Source organism: Seriola dumerili, unplaced genomic scaffold (genome assembly GCF_002260705.1).
Source record: "Seriola dumerili isolate Sdu_G_001 unplaced genomic scaffold, Sdu_1.0 BDQW01000088.1, whole genome shotgun sequence".
NCBI classification, from domain to species: Eukaryota; Metazoa; Chordata; class Actinopteri; order Carangiformes; family Carangidae; genus Seriola; species Seriola dumerili.
The window spans coordinates 13135432-13151380 of record NW_019174343.1 but is presented as its reverse complement, the minus strand read 5'-3'; the positions used below and the strand labels follow the sequence as shown (position 1 = coordinate 13151380).

General features: G+C 39.0%; 2 protein-coding genes across 3 annotated transcripts in view; one reads left to right on the top strand and one right to left on the bottom strand.

The window, feature by feature from the left end:
- The window catches only part of srgap2 (SLIT-ROBO Rho GTPase activating protein 2), a 53152-nt gene extending 51634 nt beyond the window's left edge, over positions 1-1518 (bottom strand). For both annotated transcript variants that reach the window (XM_022744823.1, XM_022744825.1), the window contains exon 1: positions 1032-1518. In XM_022744823.1, the coding sequence (XP_022600544.1) occupies positions 1032-1098 (67 nt within the window). In that variant the 5' untranslated portion in view covers positions 1099-1518. The remainder of the gene's footprint in view (positions 1-1031) is intronic.
- A 1102-nt stretch (positions 1519-2620) lies between these two features.
- fam72a (family with sequence similarity 72 member A) lies at positions 2621-6947 on the top strand. The gene is made up of 4 exons (XM_022744835.1): positions 2621-3209; positions 3444-3521; positions 4064-4188; positions 4281-6947. The coding sequence occupies exons 1-4, from the start codon at positions 3058-3060 to the stop codon at positions 4373-4375; spliced, it is 450 nt and encodes a 149-aa protein (XP_022600556.1). The 5' UTR covers positions 2621-3057; the 3' UTR covers positions 4376-6947.
- Positions 6948-15949: the final 9002 nt, after the last annotated feature.

The window sequence follows — 15949 nt, the reverse complement described above, 5'->3', positions numbered from 1 at the left end:
CTAGTGATCTGGCATTGCAGGAGTAGTGGAAACATGCTGTTCTTGAGGAGGGCAATATCCTGTCCTCTCTGTCCGCATCCCTCTCCTTCTTCCTGCCACCTCTGTGCTTACCCTCTCCCTCCCAGCCAACTACATATGCCACTAAAACCGTAGATCTGATAAGCAACGGCTGTCACCCTGACTGTCAGTGCCCAGCCAAATAGTGTGCCTGCCTGACAACAAAAACATCCACACACACACACCAATCGGCCAGCAAACAGTTAACATTTGAACGCCCCTTTCTAACCATTACAATCTGCTCTCCCACGTCCTTGATCGCCGGCAGAAGCGACACCAATGAACTGTGATCAATGGACAAGCGTTAGCACAAATTGATCATTTAATTGCTATCTGAGTTTAAGCCACGCACACACACACACGCACACGCACGCACACACATTTGCAGCATGAACGAATGGCAGTGCACACCAGCAGAACAGACACGCAGGAGACAGAGAGGGAGAGAAAACGCCCTGCCTTGTTCCATGTCGAAACCCCAGCCCTCTGGGTAGTCTACACAACACACACACACACACACACTTACACATACATACATACAGACACGCACACACACACACCACCTTCACATAAGCTTTTCTTTACAGACCATATAGAGGCCACATTTGGACAACAACGCCGGTTTCTGAGCGATTTTTCCCTGTCTTTGTTGGCCATCTGTGTGCTGAGTTACAGGCGAGCGATCACACGCTTGGAGACACGTTGATCATGATGTTCTATTTAAGATTGCAATTACCGATACATTATTGATCCGCCACGTCCGCACAGTGACAATTAACCTTCACAAACCGTTGGTGAAATACAAAAGCAACGGTACCCTTTACGCCTGATAGGAGAGGTGAGGGTCCACGACAACCATGCAGTCAGCCAAGTCAAGGGAAACACAGCATATAGTAAGAAAGCACAGATTTAAGGCTACATCGATGTAGCTTGTCCCATCTTTTAACACGTGAAAAGCTTTTAAAAAGTTTTACCTTTAACTTGAGTTTCATATTCGGCCACTATCTCCTTGTCCTTTCGGAATTTCGCCGGAGACGTCATGGCTGAGTTTGGAGATCAAACCACTTGCTCTCGTTGCGAAGTCAATTTTGTCTCAATCAATCAATCAATCAATCAATAATTCAGCCTTGGAAGAAGGAAATGCCACTTTGGAAGAGGTTTTGAAACGAAAAATAGAGCCCAGATGAGAGATTGCAGCTCCTCAGTGTGCCCGCGGATCTGTATTGTCTCCCTGCCTCTGTTCACTCCGGGCGCATTGTGAGTTTGGCGCTGCTGCTGCTGCTGCTGCTGCTGCTGTATGTTCCCATCCGCTGCCGCGCCTCACCTCCTCTTCAAAACCGGTTATGGTGCAAACAACTTCAAGTGAAAGAAGATTCATTCCCCCTTAGAAACAAACAGCAAGAGCTTGTCAGTCAGCACTTCTAAAAGTTTTATATATAAACATATATATATATATGTGTGCCTGTGTGTATCTGCCTTGAACGGGAATCGGTCTCGCAGCAGCCCTTCCGTCTGACTAAACTAAACTGCTCCCCTCTTCTCTCTCCTGAAGTGAGAGAGAAGGAACCGAGTGGAGATGGAGGGGCTGGCTGCTGGTCAGCCCCAATGCGCAGGACAGGCATAGATACACACATGGATGGGATTCATTTGGGTATGAACCACATTTGCTGCAGTTTCAATTAAATTTTCATTAAAATGTATGGCAATGGCAGTATAATCACAGGGATTTTTGAAACAAAAAAGCACAACTGATATGTCTCACATAGTTATACCATAATTTCTCGTAGGATGATAGACCAGTTGAAATGTGGGGATAATGTATTCCAGGGTGGGCAAAGTAAAGAAAAGTGGGTTTAATATTTATAAGCTAACGTTATTCCTTAGTTGTCTTTCACTAACACTCCTGACAGGAGGCAAACTATCTGACATGTGTCCCCATGCTCAGTTTAGGTGACTGTAAAACTTCTAACAATCAAGCAAACTAACTAACTGACTGACTGACTGACTGGCAAACTGGCATAAACAGCAAATTACCACTATAGGTAACATTAGCCCAAACTTAGTCTAAGAGTCTATCATTAGCTTTAGCTTGCTAGCAAAGAATTCCACAACTAGTCATCTAGACTCACTGACAGTAGTTTTGCACAATGGAAATACATTAACCTTGTCTTGTGTTTGGACGATAAGAATTTGTACCATAAAACATTTGTACAGGCTATTAAGAAAGTATCCCTCCTCTTAAACGTCAAGGCATCAGCTTTTCTTTCTTTCTCTCTCTTTTTTTTTTTTACACCGACAAAAAACTACAGCCCCGCCTAATTTTATAGGACGAGAGCAATTCTTCCCACACCACGATTGGTGAAACAGAATTTGAATGACACGGATGATACCAATTGGCTTTCAGGACCGTTGAATGTGGGCGTATTTTCTCTAAGTTATGACCAGTCAGTTTTAGACTTTGTAATGAAGGCGGCCAATGGTGTCAGTTACTATGGAGTGTATCCAATCAAAGTCAAGTCATAGGTCTTTTAAAGATAGTTTCAGGAAGTGCCCTTAAATACCAGGAAGTTGTAAACAAAGCTGACAGCTATTCAGTTAGTTGTTAACTGCATCTGAATGGATGCTGAGCCAGTCGTGTAAAACGGGCTAGTTATTCGCCGATATCGCGTATCGATCAATTATACAGCTTACCATTTTCTTTTATATAGAGATCGTCTCGCGGAAATAGATATTCGTCCGTGCGTTTGTTCAACAAGCTAACGTTAGCTGCCTTCCGTTTTGTCGTTAGGGAAAAGCTAACGTTTGCACAAGGACGTTACAGCTAGCGTTAACGCCTGCGAAGTTAACCTTAGATCGATTGTTTTTATCCGGATTTGAACGGATAGTGAGCAATAACAGTTCCCGATTCTTGTGTTTTCTTTTGTTTTGTTTTTTTGTTGCTGCATTTGCTGTCTGGGGGCAGAAACAGCGAGCGAGTTCGTCCATTTTAGCAGGACAACAATGTCTACATCCAACGCTAATTTCAAAAACAAGTGTGTGACACAGGTGAACTGCATTTTTTGTGACAGTCTGCTCTGCACGAGAGGCATGAAAGCAGTGCTTCTTGCAGACACTGAAGTTGAGCTTTTTTCGACTGACATACCTCCCAATAGGTAAGTGCTAATTTAGCTAGCCTTTGTTTATGTCTGCTGTTGCTGCCAGGGCGAGATGTACTTGACAAAACTGAAGCTCACCGATAATATGCAGAGGTACAGTGATAGGAGGGACAGAGTATTGGAACTCAAACCTTGATTATCAGGTTTTGTTTGCATGAAAATGTGAAATCAGTGTGGGTTTTAATCTTTCATGGCCATGTTTGTTTCTCATTACACGCACCCTCCCCCAAGAACTGTTGACTTTGTGGCCAGCTGCTACTCTACTGAAAGCTGCAAATGCAAACTGAGAGACATTGCATGTCTCAAGTGGTATGTAAAGCTCTTCTGTAGCCTGCAGGGTTTTCTTTAGGAAGACCATCTACTGATGTGAGATGTTAAATAAAAAAGCACAGCCACTACAGTTAGCACAACAAATAAGCAAGTCCAACCTATATAGATGTTTTTCATAATATGCACCTGTAGAGCTGCAACTAACAATTGTTTTCATTGTTGATTTATATGATTATTGTCATCTTGTTTCATCTGTTGGTCAATTAAACACCAGAAAGTAGTCAAAAATGTGCATCACAAGTTGAAATCTTCACATCTTGTTTTGTGTGGCCAACAGTCCAAAGATATGAAACAAATTCTGATATTTGTCATTCATTTCTGATTTTAACCTAAAGCTTGGGTTTGCAGTGAGGCTTCATGGAACCTCTTTTGTATTCCCAGGCCTTTGTTGTTGTATACAGGGCAAAAACAAATATGTTAGATAATAGACGCCCACTAGTGGAGTTAGCACTTTTCAGAAGTGACCCCAGTAAAGTGCTGACACATGTTCCTTCTTTATTCTCTCACCCCCCCTCCCCCAGTGGTAATGTTGTGGGCTATCATGTTGTGGCCCCGTGTAAACCCTGCCTGCTTTCCTGTAACAACGGCCATTTCTGGATGTTTAATAGCGATGCTGTGTCTACTCTCAACAGACTGGATGCGACAGGTCAGTATAAGTTCCCCCTTGAAACAACCGGAATTTCAGTCTGTTATTTGTGGTGTTTATAAGCTTTTGTCACCTTCCAAATGTGTCTGCAGGTCTGAATCTGCTCCTGTGGGGAGATCTTCCCGAGCTCGATGACAGTGAGAACGAAGAATCAGAAACCCCATCAGAGGAGGAGTGCATTAGGTAGAGAGGGAAGCGGACAATGTGAGAGATCTAGAGGGCCAACATTTGAGAGGTGGAGCTACAAGAGTGTACAAACCATGCTGAGATGAGAGAGAAAAGAGAAACCTTAAAGGGTAATTGAACTGAATCACAAAGGGTTGAAAAGTGCTGCTTTACTGCTCTGCATGAGTTAAATATTAAACCATGGCGTACTTCTCTCCACACCCCAAACAGTGATGTCACAGCAGGTGTTTTGCCTTTGACAGCTGATGGAGAACACCTGTCTTGACATCACTGACTAAGGTGTGGGCATAAACACATCATGCTCCACAGTTTTAAGATGGAAGTAAGAAGTGTTTGGCCCTATGTAATTCAATGGTGAATTACCCTTTAACCTGTGAACATGTCTTTTCTCATCACTATTCACTGTTTAAAGCACAGACACACACACACACACACACACACACACACACACACACTGTCACACACATTCTCCTCTCTCTTTTTCTCCTTTTTGTATATTTGCGTGGGCTATTATAAAACATGTGGCTGAAGTAGACTGAAAATAACAGACAACTAGACTCTTTAATCTAGTGCGTTGTACTTTTCATTAGAGTCTCCACTGAGCTCATGGTTTTGATTGGCCTCATGAGAAGTTGGGAGTGTGGTATGATAAGTCAATGGAACTTACCAGTGAATGCTGTGCTTTTTTTTTTCATGCTGTTTACGTTAAGTCCAATTTTCTGATGAGATGACCGCAATTCGCTTATCTTCTTTTTGATGGCAGTTCTACAGTAATCTGTACATTCGAATATGCTGTAATAAGCAAAAACTCCCATTAACAGTCATGTCTTAAAGGCTTGTATTCTCTCTGTGTGGCTGGGTGCTGACTGAACGTTTGAGTGCTTTTTGAATCCCATGTATTGGAGAAATAGCACAATTACTGAATGATATATATATATATCTATGAGTTCCTTGCTTTTTAAGGGCGTATATGATTTAGGTTGCATTACAATCTGACAAACTACAAATGATATGTTTTGATAGGCTAATATAGTGTTTGTTATACACCTGACAGCAGCAGTATGTGTTTAACACCCAGATGAATCTGACTGTAGCAGCGTGAGATACTAACATGCTAACTTATGCATAGTGCGTGCTTCCACAAAGGCCTGGAGCAGCCGAATTTAAAGTCCTACTTTTATTAAGAGTTCAAATAAAGTAAAACGTTACTTGATCAATGATATAGGAAAGCTAGGATGGAAATTAACATAGGTGTGATTTTGCGCAACTCCACAGCTTTTCAATGTGGATTATTAGGCAAAATTATGAAAACAGTTCCAAAAGGATTTCAATATCCATGCACTGTTTTTGTTACATCACTGTTCAGTTTTATGTAGCAGCATAATTGTAGCATCTAATGAGAAGAAAAAGTCAACTCCAAAGAATCATGTAACGTATCGATATTGAGCTTACAGACTGGCTGCCCCTCTAAAAAGATACTTATGTCATTTTTGGCCAGTTTATAAAAGAGCATTACACATTTTTAAGTCATTTGTGGTGGAGTTAGGCTTAAGTCAGTAGAGCTGGCCACAAAACCCTCAACCCTCAGTGTTCTGTTGGCCTTACTGATGCTGTGATTGCAGAGAAAGAACCTTTGTCAAGCTGTGGACTCGGAGATGATGCTGTATGTTAGTTGGTCATCACTAAATGACCAGGCCTTCTTGTCAGCCTGTTGTGCCAGACACAAGTTTCAGCATCCTCCAGCCATAAGGGACTTAACTCAAATCAGTCCTTTTTTGGCAGTGCCATCCTCGAGCTCTTGTTATTGTTTCACTGCTGTGCCCTGCGAATACTATGATCCTGTCTTAAAGTAAGTCTTTCTGTGAGTGAATGAGACTTGCCTGTATTCTCGGCAAGGATTTCTGAAGATGCAAGCATAGAATGTCACTTCTTACCTGAAGGAAAAGGATAAAGGAAGTTGGTGTTTTTTAATCAATAATTGGCCTCTGTGTTTATCTATGCTATAGCCTTTAGTTGTGGGAAAACACACATAGAGGGGGAAAACTTTGTCCAGAATTTCACGTCCTTCACCTTTAAAGTTATAACTGACAGTCTGCTACACGTGCACACCAAATACTGTCTTATGTGGTAAACTGATAGGATACAGTGCATCAGCTATGTATTTATTAAATCCACAAACCAAATATCTATAACCACATATTTCCTTTTTGTTTACAGATTTTGTTTACAAATGCGTTGGTTTGTATTGTGCTATAGTACTTATGTTTTTGTTCATGTATTTAATATTTCATTTGTGACGTAGTGCTTTGTTTTGTACGTTAAAAGGTTGGATGTGTACAGTTTTACCTCATGAAGGTATCACTTGCGAGCTTCCTCTGGCTAGGACAACTGTCAAATGATAATCAAAAGAATTATTTAAATGGCTGTTTCTGACGTGAATAACTTTGATTAACATGCCCTGCTGAAAATGTATATTTTGGAATTGCACTGAAACTGCATTGGTAGTTTGAAAAAATGATTTGTTGTTTTGTATGCTTGTTAAATTAATAAACTTTTTTTTTTTTCCAAAATACCTTAAATGCTCGTTAGGTCTGGTTCTTTTTTTTCTACTCCACAAAAAAATGATTATCAGACAAAATTGACATCACATAACCTACACACTCAAGTTGCACTACAGAACATCATGGAAAAGTTCTCCCAAATGCCATTTGTGTCTGTTTTTAATTATACCTCATCACACTGTTGTACACACAAGATCCCATGATGTGAATGAGACAAAAATGTCTGTGCAAAATGATCTAAACATTGCTGTTAGGAAGTGGTATATTGCACTTCCTGACACTGAGCTCTCTCTAATTCACAATGCAGAAATCACTGCCAAGATTGATGAACTTATCAAATAGTCAAGTCAGTTTTATCTATAGCCGCAAATCACAAGTAACTCTTCGAGGGCTTCACACCTTGGACAACATACACCAGCATCTGTCGTCAGAGCTGTGTGGGATAAGGGAAAAACAGAATAAAGTAACTCCAAAGCAACAGGAACTCCAACTTCGAGGATGGAAAGACATGCAACAGGTAACAGGTGAATTGCAATATTACATAAACCAGAAAAGTATCATCTAAAGCACATACAGCATAAAGTAAATATTAAATGCAATAAATCAAACTGTTTAGGCCCAAGTGTAAAACTCCTAATTCCTCCCACCCAGCATCTGTAAATTGATCAGATGTTCAACACAGTATTTGTGATTAAAATGGACTGAAAATGTGAATGATCTCATTGGTGGACATTTTGATTCCACAATTGTCATTATGATGTTTGAAATGTATTTGCCAGGGTCACTACACCTAGCGAGTAAACATTTAGAAGGAAGAAACTGGGTAAAATTATGCTCCCAGCAGGGGACTTTATTGGTCTCTGACCTACAGAGTTTATGTGTATTCTGCTTTTTGCGGTTTGGAATTGGGTCTTTTCATTCATGCGCTTTACAGATTTATAATATACATCAACAACAGTCTTATGTTTTGGAGGTGAGCACTTTCATAATGTGAGGGCAGCATGTACTGAAAATCCTGATAATTCATATATTATATACTATAAAGAGAAAATATACTTCAACCTATAATACATGCAAATGATCAGATTTGGGAAAATAACCGCTTTTTACCTTTGCTATTTTGCCTGGCAAAAAGCATGTTGTAATTTCAAATGTGTTACCTGATCTGTGGCCCTGTGCATTGTGTTCTTCTCAGAACGGAGCATGTGTTGGTGACCACACAGCGAGGAAAAGAAAGTCCTTTTTTGGAATGATCTTACTGAAGTTTAGTCATTTGTTTCACACACCTCCCTCTCAGGAATTCTCTGCTGCTGTTGAAACATGAACAGGGCAATTTAAGGTAGTGATGGCAAGAAAAATCAGAAACAAATACTTGTGGCTTGCTCTGTGTTTTTATTAACGCAGAGCAAATTACAAATCGTGCCAGCACAGCATCAGCTCCATGTATGTATGTGTTTTATCTTGCATAATTTCACAGTCTGTATCAGCTTGTTCTTTCCTGTGCAATACAATAACTTCTCCACAGACTTCCCTATAGAGAGCGAAAGATCACGGTCAGGAAAAACCATGGTGTGGATGTTCCCACCCTCCTTCAACACAAGTTACTCCTGTAATGGGGAACTACATATACTCTTGAGACATTTTGTGGCCTAGAAGAGAAACACTAAACTGTCAATGTTCCCTCAAGCCAGTGGTCAACAGGAGAAGACTGATTGCTCTAGGCAGCTTCCAGGTATGTGTGTGTAAGTGATTGAATGAATATGAAGCAGAGTGTTGCTGAATAACAGAATATACAGTTCTCTGTGCACGGCTGCCTTCCCTTTAGACAAATAAAGGTTAAATGAAATCGAGTATGCTGCCTCGGTGCCTGCCAGGCTGGTTAAAGAGGCAGGGACTCAGCTTTAAGTGGCAATCTCAAAGATCTTAATTTAAATAAGTGTCTTTTAAGTCACTATCTATCGCTGAATGAGGTAACATGATGGTGACTGAGCCTATGACCCACTGATGAAATTATATAGAAGTCCTTGCATTTTACAGTTTTATGAACTGGGTGTCTGGTATGACTAATGCGCAAAATTACAAGTAATATGAGTGACTATCACAAAGTTAGTGATGTGTAGCATCATAATTGTGGTTCATGTACAAACAGACCTTCAATTACCATGCATCGGCATAGGTTTCGCCAAACAGATGTCACCAAACAGAGATTTTTGAAATTGCTACATGAAAAAACAACATGCAAAGTCCAACAGATCCTGTCTCATCACACCTGTGTGTTAGACAAATAAACAAGTAGTAGTCAACTAATGTTGATGATGAATAATTTAGTGTTTCACAGGACATAACAGCTTTAAGTTTTAACATGCACAAAGCTTAAATCATAGCATGTTCAACGTGGAAAGCTAAAGCTCAGTATAGACAGAACATCATCAATGGAATTGTACAGTTTTTTATATTGTATGAGTCAGTGGACTTCAGAGTTGGCAAATAGAGGACAACCAATGTATTTACACCCAAGACCTTATTTACTAAGGTTTGACTGTTTGAATGGTGTTTATAAGACATTCGTAAAAGTTTGTTATTGGCCATCGACAATGATCAGATTAATAAGAAGATGACATTTAAATGACAGAACAGCACAGTTGACAACTTATATTATTTTTGTTGTATTTTTCCTTTAGTTGAACCACGTCACTGTGTAGATCAGTGGTTCCCAATCTGGGGGCTAGGATCCTCCGAGGAGTGCAGGGTAAATACCAAGGGTTGTGAGTTAATTGATGGGATGGGAAATAAGAAAATATTTTGGGCTTTTCTCAAATCTTTGCATTTTAAATGATCATATACTCATTAGTTTCCTTCTTCACACTTATAAAACATTTTCGAATGAAAGCCTGAGAGGGGAACATCATACTTTGGTTGACACATTCATTCAAGCCCTTTAAAGGATCATAGACCAACAGGGTTGGGAATAGCTGGTTATCACGGTATAAATTAAAGTGACATAATCTAGTTTGTCTTTGTTTCTACCATCTGTTCAGCTTTTCAAGGCTGAAATGAGCCTGTTTGTGGTGTCTATAATAAAAGCAATGACGTAAAGATGACTGTGCTAATAGTGTCAAATAGATTGTCACGCCAGCTAATAGCAGAGGTTGACTGTTCTTGAGTCACACACATCAGCTTTCAGCTAAGAAGGAAACCAGGCAGACAGGTATGGAGCTAATATGACAGCTGTTTGAGTGAACTGTGCGTAAATGGTGGACAGGTGTGTGGAACATATAACAGCTAAGAGGGCATGTGCACAACTGTTTAACAGAAACAGCTGCCAGGTGTATACACACAGGCGAGGATAAGGCGGCCTCCAGCTGGGAACAGATAATTCAAATGGCCTCATCAGGATATGCTGATTGAAACTTAAGTTCACTGATTTGCCACAATAACATATGGCCCCACTCAGCATTATTATGTTTTTCAAATGAGAGCATGTTCACAGACACTTTATCTTATTAGTTAAACATGGAAACAGACTGTGACTCATCAAGAAGCACAGGTGTAATGAATAACACTAATGACAGTCTGCTCAGTTTAAATGTCCTTGTATTCATACCAGAGACAGACATCATAATAATTAATGTAGTTCATTACATCTCTGTTTCTCCTTCTACGGCAGGGCAAAAAGTCTGAATGGAAAAAAAGTCCTTTACTATTCAAATATTCAGTGCCTCAGGTATAATAAAACTCAAGTATGTAATTAAATAAAAATCATTCAAAATCTTTCCATATTAAAAAAATCCATTTTGTCTGGTTTTTAGGTTGTTGGGTTACTATAACATGACCAGAATTATGCCAAATGGATCTGTTGAAACAAAGTCACTAATATAAGAAGAACTTCTGAGATAAAAGTAAAAACAGGCTTCGGGGAACAATCAGTTTCAAAATATTCTTACTGGCATAGCACGTCCCCCACAGGTGTTTTCAATCCTGGCTGATTAGACCTCTCCTCAGACTGAAGTTGGATGGAGCTGTGCTGGAATGACACACAAGACTCTGTGTATTTATAAGAGAGATAAGGGTGTGACTTGCCCTGCTCTAACAGGTGAAATAAAACTAACTAGAGAACGGGGAGATATCAATCAAGCATATAGTGCCACACAGTCCTGGAGGTCTAATCTGCCAAAAATAAGCAAAATCATTTTGTAATCTCATTATTAGTTAATACTGAAGTCAGACCTACAGTATTCCATCGTGCTACATCACACAGTAGTCCAGTATACAGGACATACAGTATCTGATGCCTCCTGGTGCTCAGGTGGAAAATCTTAGAGTGGGCACTCTGGTGCTCTCTGCTGGATGCCTGGTGCAATGACACACACAGAAGTCTTGACAGAAACAACCCATCACTGAAGATCTGGTTAACTCTAGTTCACTACACAAGTTTTTGTGTCTTATTATCAGTTACAAAAGTTTGTGTATTAGAGATGGTAAATGTGTCTAATTTAAAGTAAGGAATGTATTTGAGTCATAAATTGATTTATATGTCAGTGAATTTATCATTTTCCAAACATGAGTATAGTAAAAATAGTCTGGGCTCCCATCACATTACATTACAACTATAATTTTATTTTAATTGACTGTTGAATGTATTTGCATGATTCTCTTCAGAGATTAATTAAGGGAGAAAACACAGCTGGTTTTTGCAGCTTTTGTAGATTCCTGTCACTGCTATGGTGATCTGTAAGGGGAAAAAAAAGATGATGTTCTGATACAATTGAGATTTAAATTATGTCAGCCTTTGATTTTTCTATAAATCAAGGAACAGCGTGGTTCTCAGGTTGTCATGATTGGCCTACATCCAAACACAGGGAAAAATGAATTTGTAAAATAATAATGAGAGCGCAACCAATAACCATTTCTGTGGTAAACCATAGAGCAAGGATTGATAAATATTTAAATAAATGAGGAGAGAAACAAGTGAATAAAGAATTTAACAAAAACATAATAAAATGTAACACGTGACAAAGAAGCAGCTGCAGCAAAGGAAACATTATCAATGTACAGATTTTAGAGGAAGAATCTCGCTGTTATTTGGAAAATAAAATTGTGATTTATTGGTTATGATGCTAGCTGCAAATGAATTTGTTCAGCTGAGAGCAGAGTGCTCATTTCTCAGGCCTCAATGTCCCTTAGGTCTCGACAAAAATAAAAGAAAATTTATGAAAGTCAATATGAAATATTAATAATATTTATCAAACAATATCAATGTTATATGTGATATGTAATGAAATACCCAGTAGAACACAAATATCAGAAGAAAATGTAAAATATCTCTATATCTACCAAATAAAGGCTTATTATAGTGTGTAGTTAATGTACTGTATATGTATCATGTGTGTGTGTGTGTGTGTGTATATATATATATATATATATATATATGTGTATATGTATGAGAGAGAGAGAGAGAGAGAGAGAGAGATTTGGTTTGATCTCTCGACCATATAAATTACATTAATTACATTATATTTACTTTGTTGTTACAGTTTTTTCGACTGATATTTTGCCGCAGCATTGGCAAAATTACATATTCAAACAAATCAATGTTATTAACAGAAAACATTAATAACCTAGATGTAGTTTAGTTAGTGTCTGTTAGTTCTTCTATTAAAAGACCAATTAATTTTTTGCTTACATTTGGGTCATGGATTGTACTTTCAAGGTTCATTAAGCAAAACTCAGAAATGCTCCAATGGTCTACCAATAAATTAGCAAGCAATTTCTTATAAGCACTGCATAATGAATACAGTTGGTTTCCCTTGTAAAATGCTACTAATTGTGTTTTCTTAAAATTGCTCCAAGAGTTCAGGGCCTCTGCGCAGCCACAGTTACTTTATCTTCCTGACACTAGATGGAGTAGTTGTACCACTTATGGAAGCTCCCACCAGGCAATGGTGCAGGGTACACTTACAGCTAGACTCAATACCTCAGTGTCAAAGAAACAAATCTGAATGAAGACAAATAATTAACTCTGAAAAATGTATATTTATATTTGCTGTGTCACTAATAGTAGTATGTTATTTCTGGAATGACAGAAGAGCCTCAAGGACACATTTCTTTCTTACTAGTGAGTGAAGTCAGGATTTTCATAAAGACTGGTTGTGAAATATATAAAAATTTTAAACGATTTCACTCAACTCAAAAAACAGAATTCTATCCCGGCCATTAAAATGGACTGAACTACTTTACCTTTTATATAAAATAGAAAAGTTTGCATTGAAATACTCCAGATGTCATTATTATACTTGTTAGGAAAGATGAAGAGGATTGCCATCAAATTAGCGGTCACCTTGATCATCAGAGGGAACAGAATATTTTATAAGAAATATAAGGAGGTTCATAAAAGCTCTGCAGTCTGTCATGGTCATCTCCTGATAATAGACCTAAAAGGCTAGGCTAACGTCCAGCTTTGCTTGATTATGCATATTAATGACACCTCCTGAATTCATCACAAAAATCTTTTTTTGTTGGGTGAGGAGGGCAAACTGTAATAAATGGTTGAATTTATTCAGTTAAGGAATAATCCTTTTAATCAGGAGAGGAAACTTTCATGAGACTGGTAGGCCAGGCTGCTTGAATTCTTAAATAATTTAACTAAATCAATTTTATATGTAATATGATCACTTAACCACGAAAAACAACAAATCTTTTTGGAACTAATGAGCCCATAAGCTTGAGAACATTAGCTTTATAATTAAGGGATAATAAAAACAATTGCTTTTCCATGCTTGGTCTGGGGAAACAGAGCTGCAGGTTCCACATGCAACAGTGCAGGTTTGCAACAACTGGGCTGCCTAGTGGCCCAGCATTATACTCTGAGACAAGCTGCAAAGGGCTTTTGTTGAAGTGCTCAAGATAACACAAAGAAAACTTCAAACAGGCATCTTATTGTATTCTATTCTTCTGGGCAAGCTGATTACAGTTAAGGATAAAAGTTGTTCCTATATGGTAAACTAATGCGGAGAATCAGAGAGCACTAATTAAGTCATGGGGGATCCGAGGCGGTCGGCATGGATGTGTTCCCCAACGCCCAGACCATGGGGGTTTAGTGGGAACTTTACAGCCCAACAGCAGTCAGCATCAAACGTGTTTATTGTCAGCTGAATGTCCGGTAAAGGCATGAACCGCTGGATCTGCAAAGCCACCTGGGAAAAAGAAGCAGAGGCTTCAGTTTCTTAGCCTGAGCACTGATAGGCTTGTCTACACCCCCCCCCCCCAAATTTCACTGCCCCTAGCAGAGCTTAGAAAGTTGTTCCGAATGCCATCTTTGTGTGAAGAGAAAACACAGCCACTGACTGTGTGTCAATGCAGAAAGTGTTTTTATATTGTTTTTATATTTTAAGTGATGTGAAGCATTTCTATGAAGATATAAAGTCAGCCAGGTCTATACAAAAATCTAAATACATGTTAACATAATGAAGCAGGAAGGGAAATTTCAAAGACTGCTGTGTTTCAATCTTTGGTTTAACCTGAATTTTTCCACTTGCCATGAAAAATAAATCTGATTTCATTTTTTTTTTTTTTCCTTAGTGCAATGAAAATTACACAGATAGAAAGAACATTTAGACTTTTAATATCCCCTGTAAAATGTAAAATTGAGAAGCTATGAACCTATGTTTCAGGTCAGTGTCAGCGTGTTGTATCCAATTTTCAAATACAAACCAATGGGAGTTCATAGAGTGGCTATTACTAACTATCATGCATACTTCATGATCATGAGCTCTGAATAGCCAGCACTGAAGCATTGTCAGTATTGTTTGCTCTATGACCTCGGTAGACACTGAAGAGACAGAACTTGTAAAATTGTGTGTGCGTGTATGTGTGTATGTGTGTGTGTGTTTGTGTATGTGTCTGTGAGGTTTATGTAAATAAGCGAGAGTTTGTATTAAGTGTATGTGATTTACTGATCATGTCTTTGCATTTGTATATCTTACATGAATATGCATCAGCTGGTGCGATGTCACATCACTGACAACTGTGACTGACCACATATATACACATGTGTATGCACGCACACACAAACAAACACACAAACACACAAACACATACAAAGAGTTTAAAGGGTTTGGTTTATCTTTGTATTTGTCCTTATGTTAGCATGGCCTTTCTGTGCTCTTACATTTCCTGGATGCATATTTCTTTAATATTTCTACCCGGGCTTCCTACCTTATATCTCCCCTTTTGATATTTGTAACTGATTTGATGTACTGTGTAGATCTCACCTGTCATCACGCCCAACATCAGCATCAGTGTTAACAAAAATGTTTAAATGTACTTACACACATGCCATTGCTTGTTTCTCTTTCCAACCCTGTTTATCTGATTTAATTCCCTACTCTTTGTTATATTAATGAGAGTTATTGAACTACAAGCATATTCTTTTTGAATCCTTAAGCAAATTATGTATGAATGAGCAGCTTTTGGAGCAGGGGGGAGTCTGCTGGGAGATTATTAACAACAGTTTAAACAAAATGTTGCTGTGTTTTTTTGTTGTTTTTTTTTGTTTTTACAAGTGTAGCAGTATCTTGTAACATTTAGTTGTGCCCATTTGTTGTGATGTACACACATGTTCACATACATAAAACACACACACAAGCAGATGCACACTATTTGTAACCCCTTTTCTCATTATTGGGAGGGCCTGTCCCACTGCTTGTAGCCACCTGCAAATTACAATTTAGTACTCCAAGAGTTAAGACTGTGTTCTTTCAACCCATTGTGTGTGTATTTGTGTGTTTGTGAGTATGTGTGTGTGTGTGTGTGTGTGTGTGTGTGTGTGTGTGTCGGGGGAGGGGTAGAGAGAGTCTGGTAGAAAACCTTTAATCCGGGTGCTGTCAGGCCCAAACCCGGCTTGACGTCCCATTGATGTGGAACAGAACAAAACACAGGGCCCCTTGCTAAGCTCCCACTGGCTCACACACACACACACACACACACACACACACACACACACACACACACACACA

Coding starts and splice junctions, on each gene's coding strand:
- fam72a (XM_022744835.1), top strand. CDS start 3,058: ATGTCTACATCCAACGCTAATTTCAAAAACAAGTGTGTGACACAGGTG. Junction 3,210..3,443: donor ACTGACATACCTCCCAATAG/GTAAGTGCTAAT, acceptor CCCTCCCCCAAG/AACTGTTGACTTTGTGGCCA. Junction 3,522..4,063: donor GACATTGCATGTCTCAAGTG/GTATGTAAAGCT, acceptor CCCCTCCCCCAG/TGGTAATGTTGTGGGCTATC.